This window comes from Daldinia decipiens (genome assembly GCF_022478715.1).
Source record: "Daldinia decipiens strain CBS 113046 unplaced genomic scaffold F4813scaffold_15, whole genome shotgun sequence".
Classification (NCBI taxonomy): Eukaryota; Fungi; Ascomycota; class Sordariomycetes; order Xylariales; family Hypoxylaceae; genus Daldinia; species Daldinia decipiens.
Window position 1 is genome coordinate 683,203 of NW_026054558.1, and position 14,745 is coordinate 697,947.

The 14,745-nt window shown below is 49.5% G+C and overlaps 6 protein-coding genes across 6 annotated transcripts; 3 read left to right on the top strand and 3 right to left on the bottom strand.

Moving 5' to 3' along the window:
• Positions 1-1,879, top strand: F4813DRAFT_389276 (uncharacterized protein; the record flags this gene model as incomplete). Its single annotated transcript, XM_049246804.1, has 7 exons — positions 1-899; positions 959-1,049; positions 1,103-1,192; positions 1,243-1,334; positions 1,393-1,635; positions 1,693-1,731; positions 1,789-1,879. 7 exons carry the CDS (start codon positions 1-3, stop codon positions 1,877-1,879), a joined length of 1,545 nt encoding a protein of 514 aa, XP_049099978.1.
• Positions 1,880-2,360: 481 nt separating this feature from the next.
• On the bottom strand, positions 2,361-3,978 carry F4813DRAFT_358788 (RIO1-domain-containing protein). Its single transcript, XM_049243271.1, has 2 exons — positions 3,748-3,978; positions 2,361-3,678 (listed from the first exon to the last, which is right to left on the bottom strand). Exons 1-2 carry the CDS (start codon positions 3,808-3,810, stop codon positions 2,500-2,502), a joined length of 1,242 nt encoding a protein of 413 aa, XP_049099979.1. The 5' UTR covers positions 3,811-3,978; the 3' UTR covers positions 2,361-2,499.
• A 472-nt stretch (positions 3,979-4,450) lies between these two features.
• Positions 4,451-7,736, top strand: F4813DRAFT_67836 (26S proteasome regulatory complex, non-ATPase subcomplex, Rpn1 subunit). Its single transcript, XM_049248757.1, has 4 exons — positions 4,451-4,692; positions 4,746-4,816; positions 4,877-7,366; positions 7,434-7,736. Exons 1-4 carry the CDS (start codon positions 4,554-4,556, stop codon positions 7,458-7,460), a joined length of 2,727 nt encoding a protein of 908 aa, XP_049099980.1. The 5' UTR covers positions 4,451-4,553; the 3' UTR covers positions 7,461-7,736.
• Positions 7,716-10,840, bottom strand: F4813DRAFT_358791 (ATP-dependent RNA helicase dbp10). Its single transcript, XM_049243272.1, has 2 exons — positions 10,435-10,840; positions 7,716-10,345 (listed from the first exon to the last, which is right to left on the bottom strand). The coding sequence occupies exons 1-2, from the start codon at positions 10,703-10,705 to the stop codon at positions 7,821-7,823; spliced, it is 2,796 nt and encodes a 931-aa protein (XP_049099981.1). The 5' UTR covers positions 10,706-10,840; the 3' UTR covers positions 7,716-7,820.
• Positions 10,841-10,870: 30 nt separating this feature from the next.
• F4813DRAFT_67838 (DnaJ-domain-containing protein) lies at positions 10,871-12,254 on the top strand. Its single transcript, XM_049248758.1, has 3 exons — positions 10,871-11,273; positions 11,329-11,372; positions 11,431-12,254. The coding sequence occupies exons 1-3, from the start codon at positions 11,193-11,195 to the stop codon at positions 11,957-11,959; spliced, it is 654 nt and encodes a 217-aa protein (XP_049099982.1). The 5' UTR covers positions 10,871-11,192; the 3' UTR covers positions 11,960-12,254.
• Positions 12,254-14,706, bottom strand: F4813DRAFT_67849 (uncharacterized protein). The gene is made up of 2 exons (XM_049248759.1): positions 14,177-14,706; positions 12,254-14,108 (listed from the first exon to the last, which is right to left on the bottom strand). Exons 1-2 carry the CDS (start codon positions 14,570-14,572, stop codon positions 12,549-12,551), a joined length of 1,956 nt encoding a protein of 651 aa, XP_049099983.1. The 5' UTR covers positions 14,573-14,706; the 3' UTR covers positions 12,254-12,548.
• Between the last annotated feature and the right edge of the window lie 39 nt (positions 14,707-14,745).

The window sequence follows — 14,745 nt, forward strand, 5'->3', positions numbered from 1 at the left end:
ATGCATCACGACAACGGTGCACCCGTTCGCGTCAACACTCCCGAGGAACCGACCTCAGGTATTCACCAGGCTGCCCAGGCTACTAGCGCTCACGACTGTGTCAACATGAACGGTTCTCAGAGCCACACAGTTGTTGATGCCAACATGAACGCTATTCTTCACCAGTTCGGCGGCCTTGGCATTAATGGCCTTCCCCCTATTCCGGGAATGATCCCCATGGCGACCCCTGACGGCCGCATTGTGCATGTTGCTGCTAACTATCCGACTCATACTGTCTCGGCTCCTGGAGTCCAGGCATCTGGCATTCCTACCTTTGGTTATCCTTCCACTCAGCCTGAGGCTTATCCGGGCCCTTATGGCGGTCCTTACTATGCTCATGGAGGTTTTCAGCACCACCCTATGCTTGCCCTTTCGCCTTACACTCCGGCGCGCACCAGCAGCGCACGAGAACACACTGACACCAGTTCTCGAGATGTTCCAGGTCTAGACATTCGCCGCTCGTCTTATTCGACTAATGAGTCTACCCCGGCTACACCTTTCCTGGGAAGCATGACGTCTCGAGACCAGGGTGCTCGTGTGACCGTGTTCGACCGATCCACCTATACAACTCCCTCGCCCCACCAGATTGTGGCTGCTGAAGCTCCTCAGGAGCCAAAGTCCCCTCTACTCGACCGCAGCCCCAAGATTCCGTTCGCTGTTCCGGCTGTCTTTACCCCTCCCGAGAACATGAAGACGCTTGAACAGAGCCTTGTTAACCCTATTCCGGGCAACAGAAATGTGTACATCCGCGGCCTTCATCCCACTACGGACGATGCTCTTCTGCTGAAGTATGCAGAGCGCTTTGGTCCTGTGGAGACCTCCAAAGCCATCATCGATTCGAACACTGGTGCTTGTAAGGGGTGAGTTATCTTGTAGTCTATAGTCCCGTCCGAGACATTTATATTAACACAACTCCTAGATTTGGGTTTGCCAAGTTTGTCGAGGTTCGCCATTCCGAGAATTGCATCCGCGGGTTCTATCGTCGAGGTTACGAAGTCGGGTTTGCAAGGGTAATTAATCACCGCCGCCTTCCTTGGTGACCTTGAACTAACCATTAGACTAGGAGTCGTTCAACTCGCGACTACGAGCTGAGGGCGATGAGAGCTCAACCAACCTTTATCTTTCTAACCTTCCAAAGAACTACACTGAGACTGTAAGATCAATGGTAGTTCCGATATAGTCTACACTGTCTAATGGCCATAGGAAATCAATCTCATTTTTGAAGGTTACACCATCTTGTCCAGCAAGGTCCTTCGAGACAGTTTGGGCAACAGCCGTGGTGTTGGATTTGCACGGTATGTCAATCCTCTAGGAAGGACATGTAATTTTACAAACCTCTAATGCTGTTTTCAGCTTCGAGTCACGCGATATCTGCGACGAGATCATCAACGAGTTCACTGGTAAACTCATTAGTCGTGAACGTCTTCCACTACAGATCCGCTATGCGGACACACCCGCCCAGAAGGAGCTCAAGCGGGTGACTGCTAAGCGCCGCCAGTACCGCACCAACGAATACAACGTCAGTGCCTATGGTACGACCCTTGTGGGAATGAGCCCTGCTCGCGTTCTCTATCGAAACGGTCCCTACGTTTCTGAGTATGTGCCCATCCGTTTAAATCCGCCCTTACAGTTTTGCTAACTGTTGTTTTCTAGTGGTGCTCCCCAGGACAGCTCGGGTGGTTTTGGATCTGGGTATAGGCCCTCACGCCAACGATCTCGTTAGTCAAAGAAGCGCTAACTTGGATGTAGACCCGGTGATGGTGTCGAGATTCGTGTCGAGTCCCCATTAGTCGCGCATGGCAGCAGCCAATCGTCTCCAGCAAAACAGGAGAAGGAGTAAGAAGTTGCGTGATGGCCTCTGGTGTTGTTATTGTTGTTATTGTTGTTACCGCCTATTTGGTCTTGTTTTCATGGTTTCCGGCATCACGGCAGATCTTTTGCTGCCATAATGTTGTTACTGGCATGCGCAATCTGTTCATCAGCCCTAATTATGGTTTTCTGTTGAGTTTTCTTTTCCAGCTTCTTGTTGCACAGCTCGAGTTTCTTTACTGAGTTTTAGGGACGGGACGAGACGATACGTTATGACTCATCGCGATGATAATTGGAAGATGATACGTGGAAAGGTGTAGGCGCGGGTGTTTGGACCTTTTTATTTTATGATAAGTCTTCTAATGTTGTCCTTACTCTCTTTATTCAATGATGGCAGAAGGTTTTTTTTTTGGAGGGGTTGCAGAACATTAGTGCAGCATTAATAAAAATTTTGCTCATATAAACTACCTACCTAACCTAGTTTCCGAGGCGTCTCTCTCCTCTTTATTGTGAGATTGAATAGGTATCTTCCTGGTAATAGGCTACGGCTTGGGTGTACAACGTCTTCAAGAACTCCAACTCCATAACAATTATGAGTTTGAGATAAAAGGGGTATCAATTACTCGTGTTCTAGTAGAACTATTCGCTTATTCACGTCTTAGCTTCGATTGGAAGCGTCTCCATCTCTATCTTCTGAACGTCTGCTTCTTGGTCATCTTTGCCACCATCTGATTCATCCGCTTCAGTATCTTCCCCGTCCTCTTCCTCGTCCTCATCCGTGGATGCTCCATCATACTCATCTCCCGAACCGGCCTCGTCTCCTCTTGTGGCCTGCTGCTCTCTGATAGCAGCCTCGAGGTCTTTAAGAGCCTTCTTTGAAAAACCCGACGCTTCGACTGCAGCGTCAAGCCTCCTGGCACCGTCCTTGCCCACTGTCTTCTTGGCATCTTTGAAGAAGGGCCCTGGTTGGGTGCCGACGAAGTGGAAGCGTCGCTCGAAGAATTTCTTCACACAGTTGACGTCTCGGTCAAAGTACATCTCGGCATTTTGATGGTCCATGGATACCATCTGGGGAAAGTCGATGAGGATGGGGGTTACCGTAAAATTCTCCTTGCTCTCGTTTGTCGTGCCGTCGACTTCTTTGCCCTTAGCGGATGGGTTTGGTCCATGCCGCTCTTCTTTGATTAGGATGTTGAACTCGTTGAAGTCACCGTGGATCAACCCGTGCTTGGCTAGTCGCAGGATCATGGATATTAATTCTGCGTATAGGGCAGCAGGGTCAGGGACCTCGGAGATCTGGCGTAGGGGGAAGGCGTCGATGAAATTCATAAGAATAGTGTGGCGACTTTGCGCTATGGGCTCTGGTACGGGGAATCCTTCTTCCTTTAGGGCACGCATAAAGGCGAACTCCTTCTCAGCGGCTAATCGTGATAGGTACATCCAACTGCCGCCATGGCGCTTTCGGAGGTAGTCACGGTTGGACTTGACGGTACGGAAGGAGATACGGCCTAACCGGTGGATTTTAAGTACATGTTGTGTGCCCGACTCATCGGCTACGACTAGAATATCACTCTCCTTGCCGACACCAATCCGGTTTCCTACACTGTACACTTCCCGCCGGCTCGCGTACGTATGAAGTGCTAGGTAGTCCAAGCCACCGTAAGTCAGCCGGTACCCGTCATACTTGGCCTCCTTGAGCCGCGCGATTAGGCCGACCTTGGCCAGCGCGGATATGGACTTGTGCACGCGGCTGCTACCGCCGCGAAGTTTGGAGAGAGATTCTATAAGAGGGGTGGGGATAATTTCATGGTTCCTGCTGCCGATCTCGACCTGCCCAATTTCGGTCAGTCGAGGAGCGGCTTTTCAAGATGGGAAGAGGAGGAGGAGGAGGGGTCGTACAGCTGTCAGGACTCGCCAGTCCTCTGCTGTGAGATGGCGCATGGCCTTGGTGTCGAGCTTCATGGTGGCTGATCCTCGTTCGACGTAGGAATTTGGTTACTATTATAAAAGCCTTTCTAAAACGACGCGAGTTCTATAACTAGGCGTTGGTTCACGAGGATTGAAAATAAGAGAAGTAGAACAAGAGGTGCATGAGATAGAATATGAGATAGAATATGGGATAGAAAACCCCCACCAAATTCTAGTAGAAAAATACAAGGGACCCTCTATATCTAATCTACGATAAGATATGATCTCAAGTACCCTGACGCCCTGATGATACATGCCGTCTTATTGGCTGTAAATGCACCAACTTTTTAGAATTTTGATTGGCCTAATCGACGTCAATCATCAGGAAGGCTCTGTTGAACTTTTAGCGCACTGACCACTTTTAATCACTAAGCAATAGGCGGCAGAGCAGTCGCGTACCTAATAGCAAGGCCCTTTCCGCCTTGCCTTAGAGCTTCGACCTGACCTGCCACTTCAAGAGCTTTCATGTTGGGAAAGCTTATCCGCAATCCGCAATCCGCAACCCGCAACCCGCAACCCGCAACCTTCATTTTCTACATCCACTACATTCACCACAACAACCTTACCGAATCGAAACGTCCTTTCCCCCCCTCCACCGTGCCCGTTCATAGGGCTTCCATCATATTAATATCTCAGCTGTCTGATCCCTATTGAATTAGTTCATCTTGGGAACGGCGTCTGGAATCTTATCCACTTGTAGTTTGTATTAGCTACCAGATTTGCCCCCCCAGACGACCATGGCGCCGAGCAGTAACCAGCCCACGTCGACCGACAAGGGAAAAGGCAAGGCTGTCGAAAGCCAACCTGGCGATAACAAGAAGGCCAAAGATGCTCAGTCTTCAGCTACTGGTAAGAAGGATGAGGAAAAGGTCGATTGTGCGTCTACTCCCCGCATACCGCGTCATCATCCTATACTAATGGTTACGTAGCTACGGAGGAGTTGAGCGAGGAAGATCAGCAGCTCAAGAGTGAGCTTGATATGCTGGTAGAGCGATTAACGGTATGATTGTGATACCTCCCTGTGCTGTTCATCTTTCAGAAGTGCTAACTCGGTTCGTAGGAGTCCGATGCATCCCTCTACAAGCCGTCCTTAGAGGCCATGAAGACTTCCATTAAGACTTCGACATCTTCGATGACAGCAGTACCGAAGCCATTGAAGTTTTTAAGGCCGCACTACGAAACCATGACAAAACTTTACGACGAGTGGCCTGAGGGAGAGGACAAATCATCTCTGGCAGACGTCTTGTCGGTCATTGGCATGACCTTCTCAGACGAAGATCGCCAAGACACCCTGAAGTACCGTTTATTATCGCCAACACAAGACATAGGGTCGTGGGGCCACGAATACGTCCGTCACCTAGCCTTGGAGATTGGCGAGGTCTACGCAAAACGAATCACCGCTGAAGAGTCTGTCAAGGACTTGGTAGATCTTGCATTGATTCTCGTACCGCTGTTCTTGAAGAGCAACGCCGAGGCCGATGCTGTCGATCTCATGAGTGAACTCGAGATTATCGAAGACCTCCCTAAATTCGTCGACGAGAACACCTATTCTCGTGTCTGTCTATACCTCATAAGTATGGTGAACCTCCTGACATACCCAGAGAATGAGCAATTCCTTCGAACTGCATTTATCATCTATAGCGCCTACAAGGAATACACTCAAGCTATGGTAATTGCTATCCGGCTTAATGACCTGGATCTTATTAACAGTGTTTCCAATTCGACCAAGGACCCCGCGTTAAAAAAGCAAATGGCTTTCCTGATTGGTCGTCAGAAGAGCTGGGTAAATGTCATGAGAGACATAGATTCTAAAAAAGACGCGATGGAGATGGAGGAGGCTGTTAGCAACGTCAAGTTGGCGGAGTACTTCAAGACTCTAGGCAAAGAGCTGAACATTCTGGAGCCTAAGACCACCGAAGATATTTACAAGAGCCATCTGGAAAGTAGTAGAGTTGCTGGTATGACAAACTTGGACTCTGCACGGCACAATCTTGCCGCCGCGTTTGTCAATGCCTTTGTCAATGCCGGCTACGGCAACGATAAGATGATGCTCGTTGACCAGGACAAGGAATCGTGGGTATGGAAGACTAAAGACGAGGGTATGGTCTCTACTGTCGCCTCCCTCGGAACCCTCCTCATGTGGGATGTTGAAACAGGTTTGGACAAGATAGATAAGTTCACTTATTCATCTGAACCATTGATAGTTGCAGGTTCGATGTTGGCTATTGGCATCATGACCTCGGGCGTGCGTATAGATAGCGAACCCGGTCTGGCGCTGCTAGGCGATACGGAAAAGCTCGAGAGTAAGCACCGACTTATCCGAATAACGGCTATTATGGGTCTTGGACTTTCCTACGCTGGATCTCATAAGGAAGAGGTGTTGGAACATCTGATTCCTATTATTAGCAATCCCGACAATGACATGCAGATAGTAGCTATGGCTGCTCTATCTTGTGGTCTCATCTGCGTCGGTTCCGCTAACCCTCTTGCGATAGAGGAAATAATGGGTGTTTTGTTGGACGATGAGCGCGGAAACGTTTTTTCGGACAAGTGGTTTAGATTCTTAGCCCTTGGACTCGGGCTTCTCTTTTTCGGCCGTCAGGAGGAGGTCGATGTTATCTTAGAGACGCTAAAGGCAGTTTCTCATCCCATGGGTCGGCCAACAGCGATCCTATGTGAAGTCTGCGCCTGGGCTGGCACCGGAGCCGTGCTAAAGATTCAAGAACTACTGCATATATGTAACGAGCACTTTGATTCCGATTCCGGAGACAAGGGCTGCGAGGAATTATTGCAAATGTACGCAGTCCTTGGAATTGCGCTGGTAGCGATGGGTGAAGATGTCGGGCAGGAGATGGTGCTGCGACAGTTTGGACATCTCATGCATTACGGCGAGGCCAACATTCGGCGTGTCGTGCCGCTGGCTATGGCCTTGATTAGCCCTAGCAACCCACAAATGAAAGTCTACGATACACTGTCTCGGTATAGTCACGACAACGACAATGATGTTGCGATAAACGCAATCTTCGCAATGGGATTACTCGGTGCTGGCACGAACAACGCAAGGTTGGCCCAACTCCTACGACAATTGGCTAGCTACTACCACCGGGATCAAGAAACCCTCTTCATAGTTCGTATTGCACAAGGTCTTTTGCACATGGGCAAAGGCACCATGACGCTTAACCCCTTCCACACGGATCGACAAATTCTCTCGAGAGTGGCGACATCTGGTCTGCTAGCTACTCTTGTCGCTATGATTGATGCCAAGCAATTTATCACATCTAACTCTCATTACCTCCTGTATTACCTTATCACGGCCATGCATCCCCGTTTCCTCGTCACTCTAGACGAAGACCTTAAGCCTTTGACAGTCAACGTTCGTGTTGGTCAAGCCGTCGATGTTGTCGGTCAGGCCGGCCGACCCAAAACGATTACTGGATGGCAAACGCAGAGCACTCCCGTGCTTTTGGCGTACGGCGAGCGAGCAGAATTAGAGGATGAGCAGTATATCAGTCTCAGCAGTACGCTAGAAGGCCTCGTCATCCTTCGCAAGGTAAGGCCGAGTTCTCTTTTTCAACACTATTGATTTAGTAGGAATACATATACTAACATCCTAATAGAATCCTGACTGGGAAGATGGAAAGTAGTGCAAGTCGGATCCACTTCTATGACATCCTGGTAGATTATCGTCTTGACCTTGATCTGGAGCAAGACTTGTTTGCTCGTGACTCTGGACTAGCTACAGGATGAAAAATGTACTAATAAAAACCACATAATGCACTTCCAAGCATCGCAAGTTTAGAACGCGACGTCGCTTGGTCTCACGCATTAGATATATGGTGGAGACGGCACGGGACCTTAGGACCGGGTTCGACATTGTATGGTTGGTAATGAACATGGTTACCTACTTGCTTTATAACTTTGCTCTTCTACGTAGACGTGATTCTTGAGTATTATATACGTTAGGTTAGGTAGGCATGTACTACCTAATATCCATGCCGACATCTTTACTTCCTTGACGGCCTAGCATTCTTCGCCTTCTTCTGCTCCTTGACCACACGCGCCTTGCGGATGTCTTCGGCGCTCTTGATCTCCTTCTTACTACCCATACCATCCTTAAAACGACCAACACGCTTCTCGCGCGCATCGGCCACGCGCTTCTTGCGCACGTGGTAGTCGTCGCGGTACTTGTCAGCCTCCTTAGGAGCCTTCTCCTGCTTATGTCTGTACCGCCCACCGTTTTCGTCTCCCGCGCCGGGCGCACCCAGGCGCGGGAGTTTCTTCTCGGTCTCGCCGACGCGGGGTAGGCGGCCGAGGCGCTGAGCGCGGCGCCACTTATCAAAGCGGCCGCTCTGGAAGCTAGCAGCGATCTTGACGCCGCTCTCGCCGCGGACCAGGCGCTTGCCGGCGGCGGCGGACTGGGCGCGCGAGCCGTCGTCGTCGTTGTCCCGGGCGACGTACTTGGAGGCTTTCTTGTCCCAGCGCATGCGGGCGCGGGCCGGGGCGCCGAAGTTCTTGGCGCCCTCGTCGTTGGTCAAGTCCATGGTTAGGCTGCGGGCTGCGGCGACGAAGTTGCCCGTGGTGCTGCTGGCGGCGGCGGATTGCGAGTTGGAGCCCGAGTGGACGCCGTAGCCACGCTCTTCGGCGGCGTTGATGGTGCGGGGGGTGTAGGACATGAAGACCTCGGAGTCTTGGAAGGAGGAGGTTGGGTCTTTGGAGGAGGAGGAGGATTTGTTGTGGTTGGATATGGTGACTTCGAGGTCGGAGTCCGAGTCGGAGACCTCGATGTTGGCGGGTTCGGCGTCGGATTCTACGGCGTCTTCCTGGGGATCTGCCATTTCCTCGTCTTCCTCTTCGAATGCATCTATACCGTCCATTTCTCCGGTTTCGTTTGCCTCTTCATTATCTTCGTCTTTACCAGACTTGCGGGGACCGAAGCGCTCGCGAATGCCCTTCATAACGTCGGCCGCATCGTTTTTGCCCGCCTTGGCTGATCTACTAATCTCAAAGATCGTCTCGTGTGGCTTGAAGCCGCTGATCTTCGCAAGCATTTCCGCGCGAGCATCCTCGGCCGCTCCCAATTCGTCACCAAAGATGGGGTGAAGTTGCACCCAGCCTTTCGACTTGATGATTTCTTTTGCTCGTCGAGCACTTTGGCTAGAAGCCGAATTACGTGTCCTCAGATAAAGCTTCTCGGCTTTCTCAGACACTCTCCGGAGAGCGCTGATGTCTTCGCTCTCCCCCAAGACTTTGTTAAGCCACTCCACGTTGGTTTCTACCTTGCTTCGAACCGGGGCTCCAACCGTAATGTCTTCTGCAAAGTTTGCAGCATCCTTGCCTTCTTTGCCGAGGACGAGTTTCTTGCCCAGAAACAGCTGCAAATCTAGGAGATACGGGGCATCCATATCTCTCACGAGGCTGTAACTCCAACCTCTCTGCCCTGCTCTCGCCGTACGACCAACTCGATGGACGAAAATTTTGGGTTGCGGGGGGAAATCGTAGTTGATCACATTGGCAAGAATAGGAATATCAATACCTCGCGCGGCCACGTCTGTTACTACCAAAATGTTGGAACGGCCACGTCTGAAGTTTTCGACTTGCTCTTTTCTCGCCGTCTGGTCTAGGGAGCCGTATACGTACGAGACCGCGAACCCTGATTCGCCTAGTAGAGATTGTAGGTACTCGACATGATGTTTTGTAGCAGCGAATATAATAGTCGAGTGTTCTGTTGGTTTCTCTCTTACTCTTGGCGCATCAGATCCTCGCTTTCTCTTTTTTGCGTGTCTATCGGGCTCCGCCTGAACGCCCTCTGGTAACCCCGTGGGCATTTTGATAATATCGTTTAGGATGTGGAGAAGGGTACCTTCTTTCTCGGCGCCCTTCACACTGAAAAATGCTGATTGAAGGTCTGGAGATATCTTTGTCTCGGCATCTAACCGAACCAGACTTGGATCCTGTAAACCTGCACGAGCAAACTCGACCAATGAAGCCGGTAAGGTGGCCGAGAAGAGTAAGGTCTGCCTTGAGGCGGGCAGGGCGTGTAAGATCTCGGTTAGTTGCGCAGCGAAGCCCATCTCGAACAACCTGTCTGCCTCGTCGAAAACGACATACTGGATTGAGGATAAATCGAGAGACATCTCGACCTTGAGATGCAGGAATCGGCCGGGGGTACAGATGACGATATCAGGATTTGTTGTCATAGCGCCGAACTGTTCTTCTAGACTATCACCACCAACAAGGAGTACGCAATTGAGGGTTGTTCCGCGACTGAATTCCTTAACGACCTTTAGAGTCTGGATGGCTAGTTCTCGAGACGGCGAGAGAATCAATGCCCTTGCACCAACCGTGGCGCTATGGGCCCTCAGACGTTCTATCATAGGAATAACGAATGCTGCTGTTTTACCGGAACCTGTTCTCGCCATACCAACGACGTCCTTCCTCTGCATAATTAATGGTATAGCTTTCCTCTGCACAGGGGTGGGAACCGAGAACCCTTTTCGCGTGATGGCTCTTAATAGATTTGCATTGAGGCCTATGATTAGTTATATTGTTAGACAGAGTTATATATATATATATATATATAATAGTATGTTACATGTCGTCGGACGGGTGTGTACGAACCCATGGCCTGAAAACCACCACCCTTCTTAACAGATTTTCCTTGAAGATTGCTCGCTTTTCTAAAAGAAGCGGCCTGCTTAAGGGCAATAAAGGCCGCGTCGCCATCGTCTTCTTCATCATCGTCGCCGTCGAGGAAATCAAAGTCTAGATCGTTCTGCGTGTCATTCTTTTTGCTCTTCCTGCTCGATGCGCCAGTGTTGTCTGTGAGTAGCGATCCTAGAATATCGACTTCGTTTTCGGACGGCGTCGGAGACACCGCGCGTGACGGCATATTGTATATTGTTGGCTGGCTGGTATACCGATATGCAGCCTACATAGATGTACAAGCGACTACAATATAATGCCGAAATTGAGTCTACAATCTCAGATTGAAGCTGTCGTGGGGCGGCTCAAGAACTTTTTTCGAAGTTGTATGTAGGACCCTTGCTAATGTTATCGATACGCTAATGTCTGATAAGCATTTCATCCCCACTACATAAATCCATCAATGCTACATGCATAAAGTACACAATGTACATACCTCATATGGACATGTAATTGTACAAATACAAGTACAAGTACACCCTTGTTTGTACCTATCGTATCGTAACTTCTATTCCTTATCTCCTCGCCTCCAGCCCCGAACCTCTTACACTTACATTTGATTTACTTACACACTTACATTGCATCTGATACTTCATTCTTCCTCGTACATTCTTTTTAGTTTCTAGCTGCACTAAGCCGGCAATTACTCACGGGATCGTTCTATAACAAGAAAGATGGCGACCAAAGAAGAGAGTCCTGTTGAGGATAAGGATGCAATTGACACGCTCGAGGCGGAAGCCAAGGAGTTCGACAAGGCAAGCTGAGCCCATCGCATCCTCGTCGCATATTTACTAACATTATTCAATTCAGGATGCTGAGATCGATCGCATTCTAAAAGCTTTCCGTTTAGATGCGTAAGTCATTTTGGCGAATTGCGGCTAGGAAAAGAGATAGTACTAATATTTACTATAGCTACGCAGTTCTAGATCTGAACCCTGGTGTCCCGGAATCCGATATCAAGCTAGCCTACCGCAAGAAATCACTACTTATCCATCCGGACAAGACGAAGAATCCTTCTGCGCCGGAAGCCTTCGATCGGCTGAAGAAGGCGCAGACCGAGCTGATGGACGAGAAGCACCGGGAGCGGCTAGACGAGGCCATCGCGGACGCGCGCATGCTACTGATCCGCGAGAATAAGTGGACGGTCGACAGCCCGGAGTTAAAAACGGAGGACTTCGCAAAGCAGTGGCGTGTGAAGACGCGCGAGGTCCTGATCGATAACGAGCTAAGACGGAAGCGTCAGATGAAAGCCCAGATGCAGGAAGAGGGCCGCGAGCAGCGCAAGGTCGACCAGGATCTCGAGGACCGCAAGCGTAAAAGGCAGCACGAGCAGGATTGGGAGAGCACCCGAGACCAGCGCATTGATAGCTGGCGGCAGTTTCAAAAGTCCAAGTCCGGCGACGATAAGAAGAAGAAAAAGAAGTTAAAGCCGATTGGTTGAGTGCGGGAGCATTTAGATGGGGGAACTACATAATGCGGTACAATGCGGTTGCACATATGCTTGCTTACACGGGAATCGCACGCTCGTCGACCCTAGGTCAGATGAATGGGTGACGGATGACTCCATACGTCATGGGTTACTACGTGAGTTCTATTTGATAGACCGAATTACTTATGAGCCTAACTCCCTTAGTGACATTGAGACCGAGTTTTCTTTTTTTTCGTTTCCATCACAGGAACAGGATATCAAGGTGAGTTTGTACGTGCTTTTATGTATTCCAGTGTTGGCGATGACTGCACACAACAGACCCAGTAGCTGGACGACAGCAGGGAGGTCGGTACTCCTGGTCTCAACTTGATCCTAAGACGAATTATCCTAAGACGAATAAGGGGCGAAGACGCATCAGCTACCCAGATTCCCTCACATCTCGACATAAAATCTATATGCCATATGCAATAGGCCAACCCTCCTAAAGTAGCCATTTCGGTTTCGTAGATTAATACGCCTTACTATCCTGATCGCCGGTCCCTGAACGTAATTCTTTTGCCTTTCTACTAATGTGCCTAATTCCCAACTCCTAATTCCTAATTCAAGGTCTATGCTTCTGCTTATACTGAATGAATCTAGAAAGATTCATGTTCGCTTCTTCGGCACGCAAACGCAGCTCGGTTGACTTCCTCCTATCAATCGTCTTCACCATAGCCTTCACCCTTGGAATGGCCTCTTCAAAATGCTGCAGAAAGTTGTCTTTCCAGAAGACTTCTTTGTCCCATACCTTCTGCTCATCACCGTAGATATCGAACAATTGGTTCAAGGCTTCTACAACGTCTGCGGCCGGTGTCTCGGGTAGTCCCTTCACTACAGTGAGGAGGAAGATACCTATCTCCCGATTCAATTCGATCGACTTGACAAGCGCGAGTTGTCCGAGTGCTCCAACGCACTTGACGCCAAGACTTTGGAATGGATCTTCCTGGTCTGAATTGAGGTTCTTGGATGCGTGGTACAGCGATATGAACTTTTGATGCTCATCTCCGCTGAGGAACGTCTGGCCGTGCAGAGTCCTTGCTACAGCCCATGCGAGGCTCGTCACGATCGTAGCAAGTTCGACATCAGATGTATTGCTCGAAAGTACCGGTGCTATTATCTGTTGCCAGATCATACGTGCTGTCGGCGTCCAAGCGTGCAATATAGCTGCATTCGATTTCTCGGCGAAATCAATACAGCTCACCGTCCAAGAGATATTATTCAGAGCCGTTAGAGCATGACCACGAATTAGCTCTGAGGTCTCGTCGTCGCCACCATTTGCACGAACAATTTTCACAACTTGTGGAACTGCCTTCTGGATAAGCTCTTTCAGGGTAGGCAAGTCATCAATGCCCTCGATCTCGTCGTCGCCATCGTCTGCTCCAGTGACCATTTCCATGTCTGCTTCCATTTCGTCTTGGTCCATCTCTTCGTCCTCCCCATTCTCTTCATCGGATTCCTGGTCAAAAACGTTCTCCTCGCTATCAGCCTCCATAGCATCTGCCTTTTCTCTCCTTTTTCCTTTCTTGTTCCCCAACTCCAGGGTCTGCTGTAGGGTAGTACCGATAGATGCCAGAATCTCAAGAGCCAGCCGCAAAACCTCGGCTGGGCTTGTCGAGCTGTTGCCATTTGTCATGTTCCCGCTGGATTGAGTGTGCTCGAGTGTCTGAGAAAGCGTGGGGACGAGAACAGCGTCGCAAGCACCATCCTTGCCCGGAGTATAATCATTCCATTGCACCATAGGGAATATGTTGTGCAACACACCGCAAGCTAAGACCGCCTTATAGCCATTGCTATTCTTGAATGCGATGAGCTGTTTATAACACTTAGTGGTGTTATCAGCAAGCAGCACTTCCGCAAACTGTTTGTTGTCCTCGGAAAGCGTGATCATACACGAGAGGGCACTATTCAAGACTGGTGCGGTTGTGAAACCTAACGTGACGAGGGTAAATAGAAACCGAAGTATTTGCTCATTGCGAGTGGCCGCATCTAGAGCTTCATCTTGTGATTCAGCTAGAGCTGATAGTATAGCAGTAAGTGACTCTGCAATCCGCCAGACGAAATTCTGCTCAGCTTTAGTGGTCTTGCTGAAAGCAGGACTTGTTGACGTGAGAGTAGCTGTTATCTATGTGAGGGTCAGTAAATTATGATATGATCATTTAACCTTTTGCTCTAAAGGTGTTCAAATCTTACCTTCGCACAGGCATGCTGAATAGCAGTTAGAACATCAACTCGATATAGGTGGATACAGAAGTCTGCCTCTTCCTCAGCTGTAAGGATGCGGAGAATTTCCCATCCCGCTGCCCGACTCTCTAGACTTGCATCGGTTAGAGTCTCATTGAGAAGAATATGAACAACCTTCTCTCGTAGAAGTAGTTTCCGGCATTTGGTATCCTGAACTATGTTGGCGATGGCCCCAGCAGCGGCAGTCCTATATTTTGGCTCGGTGCTCTGGAGATCCTTCAGAACAGGCAAAATACTTTTCTCTCTTATCGCTGCTAATTCTGGGTCCGAGGGTGGCTTTACTGGTTTAGCAATTGGATCGGAGCGCTGGCCACCCTTCGCCCTGTTACGGCGGGATTTGCCCATAGTGAAAAGGCAATAGGATTTTAGAAAAGATTTGCTTAAACTAGGAGGTAGTTAATGTCTTTTAACTTGGAAAGGGGGTTCACCAAATTTTGGTAGCTTTAACAGGCCAGAAACGTCGAAAGATGGACACTTACACGTGAAGCTGAATTTTAATTTTCTTAGCTAGAAAAATT

Coding starts and splice junctions, on each gene's coding strand:
- F4813DRAFT_67836 (XM_049248757.1), top strand. CDS start 4,554: ATGGCGCCGAGCAGTAACCAGCCCACGTCGACCGACAAGGGAAAAGGC. Junction 4,693..4,745: donor GGATGAGGAAAAGGTCGATT/GTGCGTCTACTC, acceptor ATGGTTACGTAG/CTACGGAGGAGTTGAGCGAG. Junction 4,817..4,876: donor TGCTGGTAGAGCGATTAACG/GTATGATTGTGA, acceptor CTCGGTTCGTAG/GAGTCCGATGCATCCCTCTA.
- F4813DRAFT_358791 (XM_049243272.1), bottom strand. CDS start 10,705: ATGCCGTCACGCGCGGTGTCTCCGACGCCGTCCGAAAACGAAGTCGAT. Junction 10,346..10,434: donor TGGTGGTTTTCAGGCCATGG/GTTCGTACACAC, acceptor AACTAATCATAG/GCCTCAATGCAAATCTATTA.
- F4813DRAFT_67838 (XM_049248758.1), top strand. CDS start 11,193: ATGGCGACCAAAGAAGAGAGTCCTGTTGAGGATAAGGATGCAATTGAC. Junction 11,274..11,328: donor AAGCCAAGGAGTTCGACAAG/GCAAGCTGAGCC, acceptor TATTCAATTCAG/GATGCTGAGATCGATCGCAT. Junction 11,373..11,430: donor AAAGCTTTCCGTTTAGATGC/GTAAGTCATTTT, acceptor TATTTACTATAG/CTACGCAGTTCTAGATCTGA.
- F4813DRAFT_358788 (XM_049243271.1), bottom strand. CDS start 3,810: ATGAAGCTCGACACCAAGGCCATGCGCCATCTCACAGCAGAGGACTGG. Junction 3,679..3,747: donor ACTGGCGAGTCCTGACAGCT/GTACGACCCCTC, acceptor GAAATTGGGCAG/GTCGAGATCGGCAGCAGGAA.
- F4813DRAFT_67849 (XM_049248759.1), bottom strand. CDS start 14,572: ATGGGCAAATCCCGCCGTAACAGGGCGAAGGGTGGCCAGCGCTCCGAT. Junction 14,109..14,176: donor TTCAGCATGCCTGTGCGAAG/GTAAGATTTGAA, acceptor ACCCTCACATAG/ATAACAGCTACTCTCACGTC.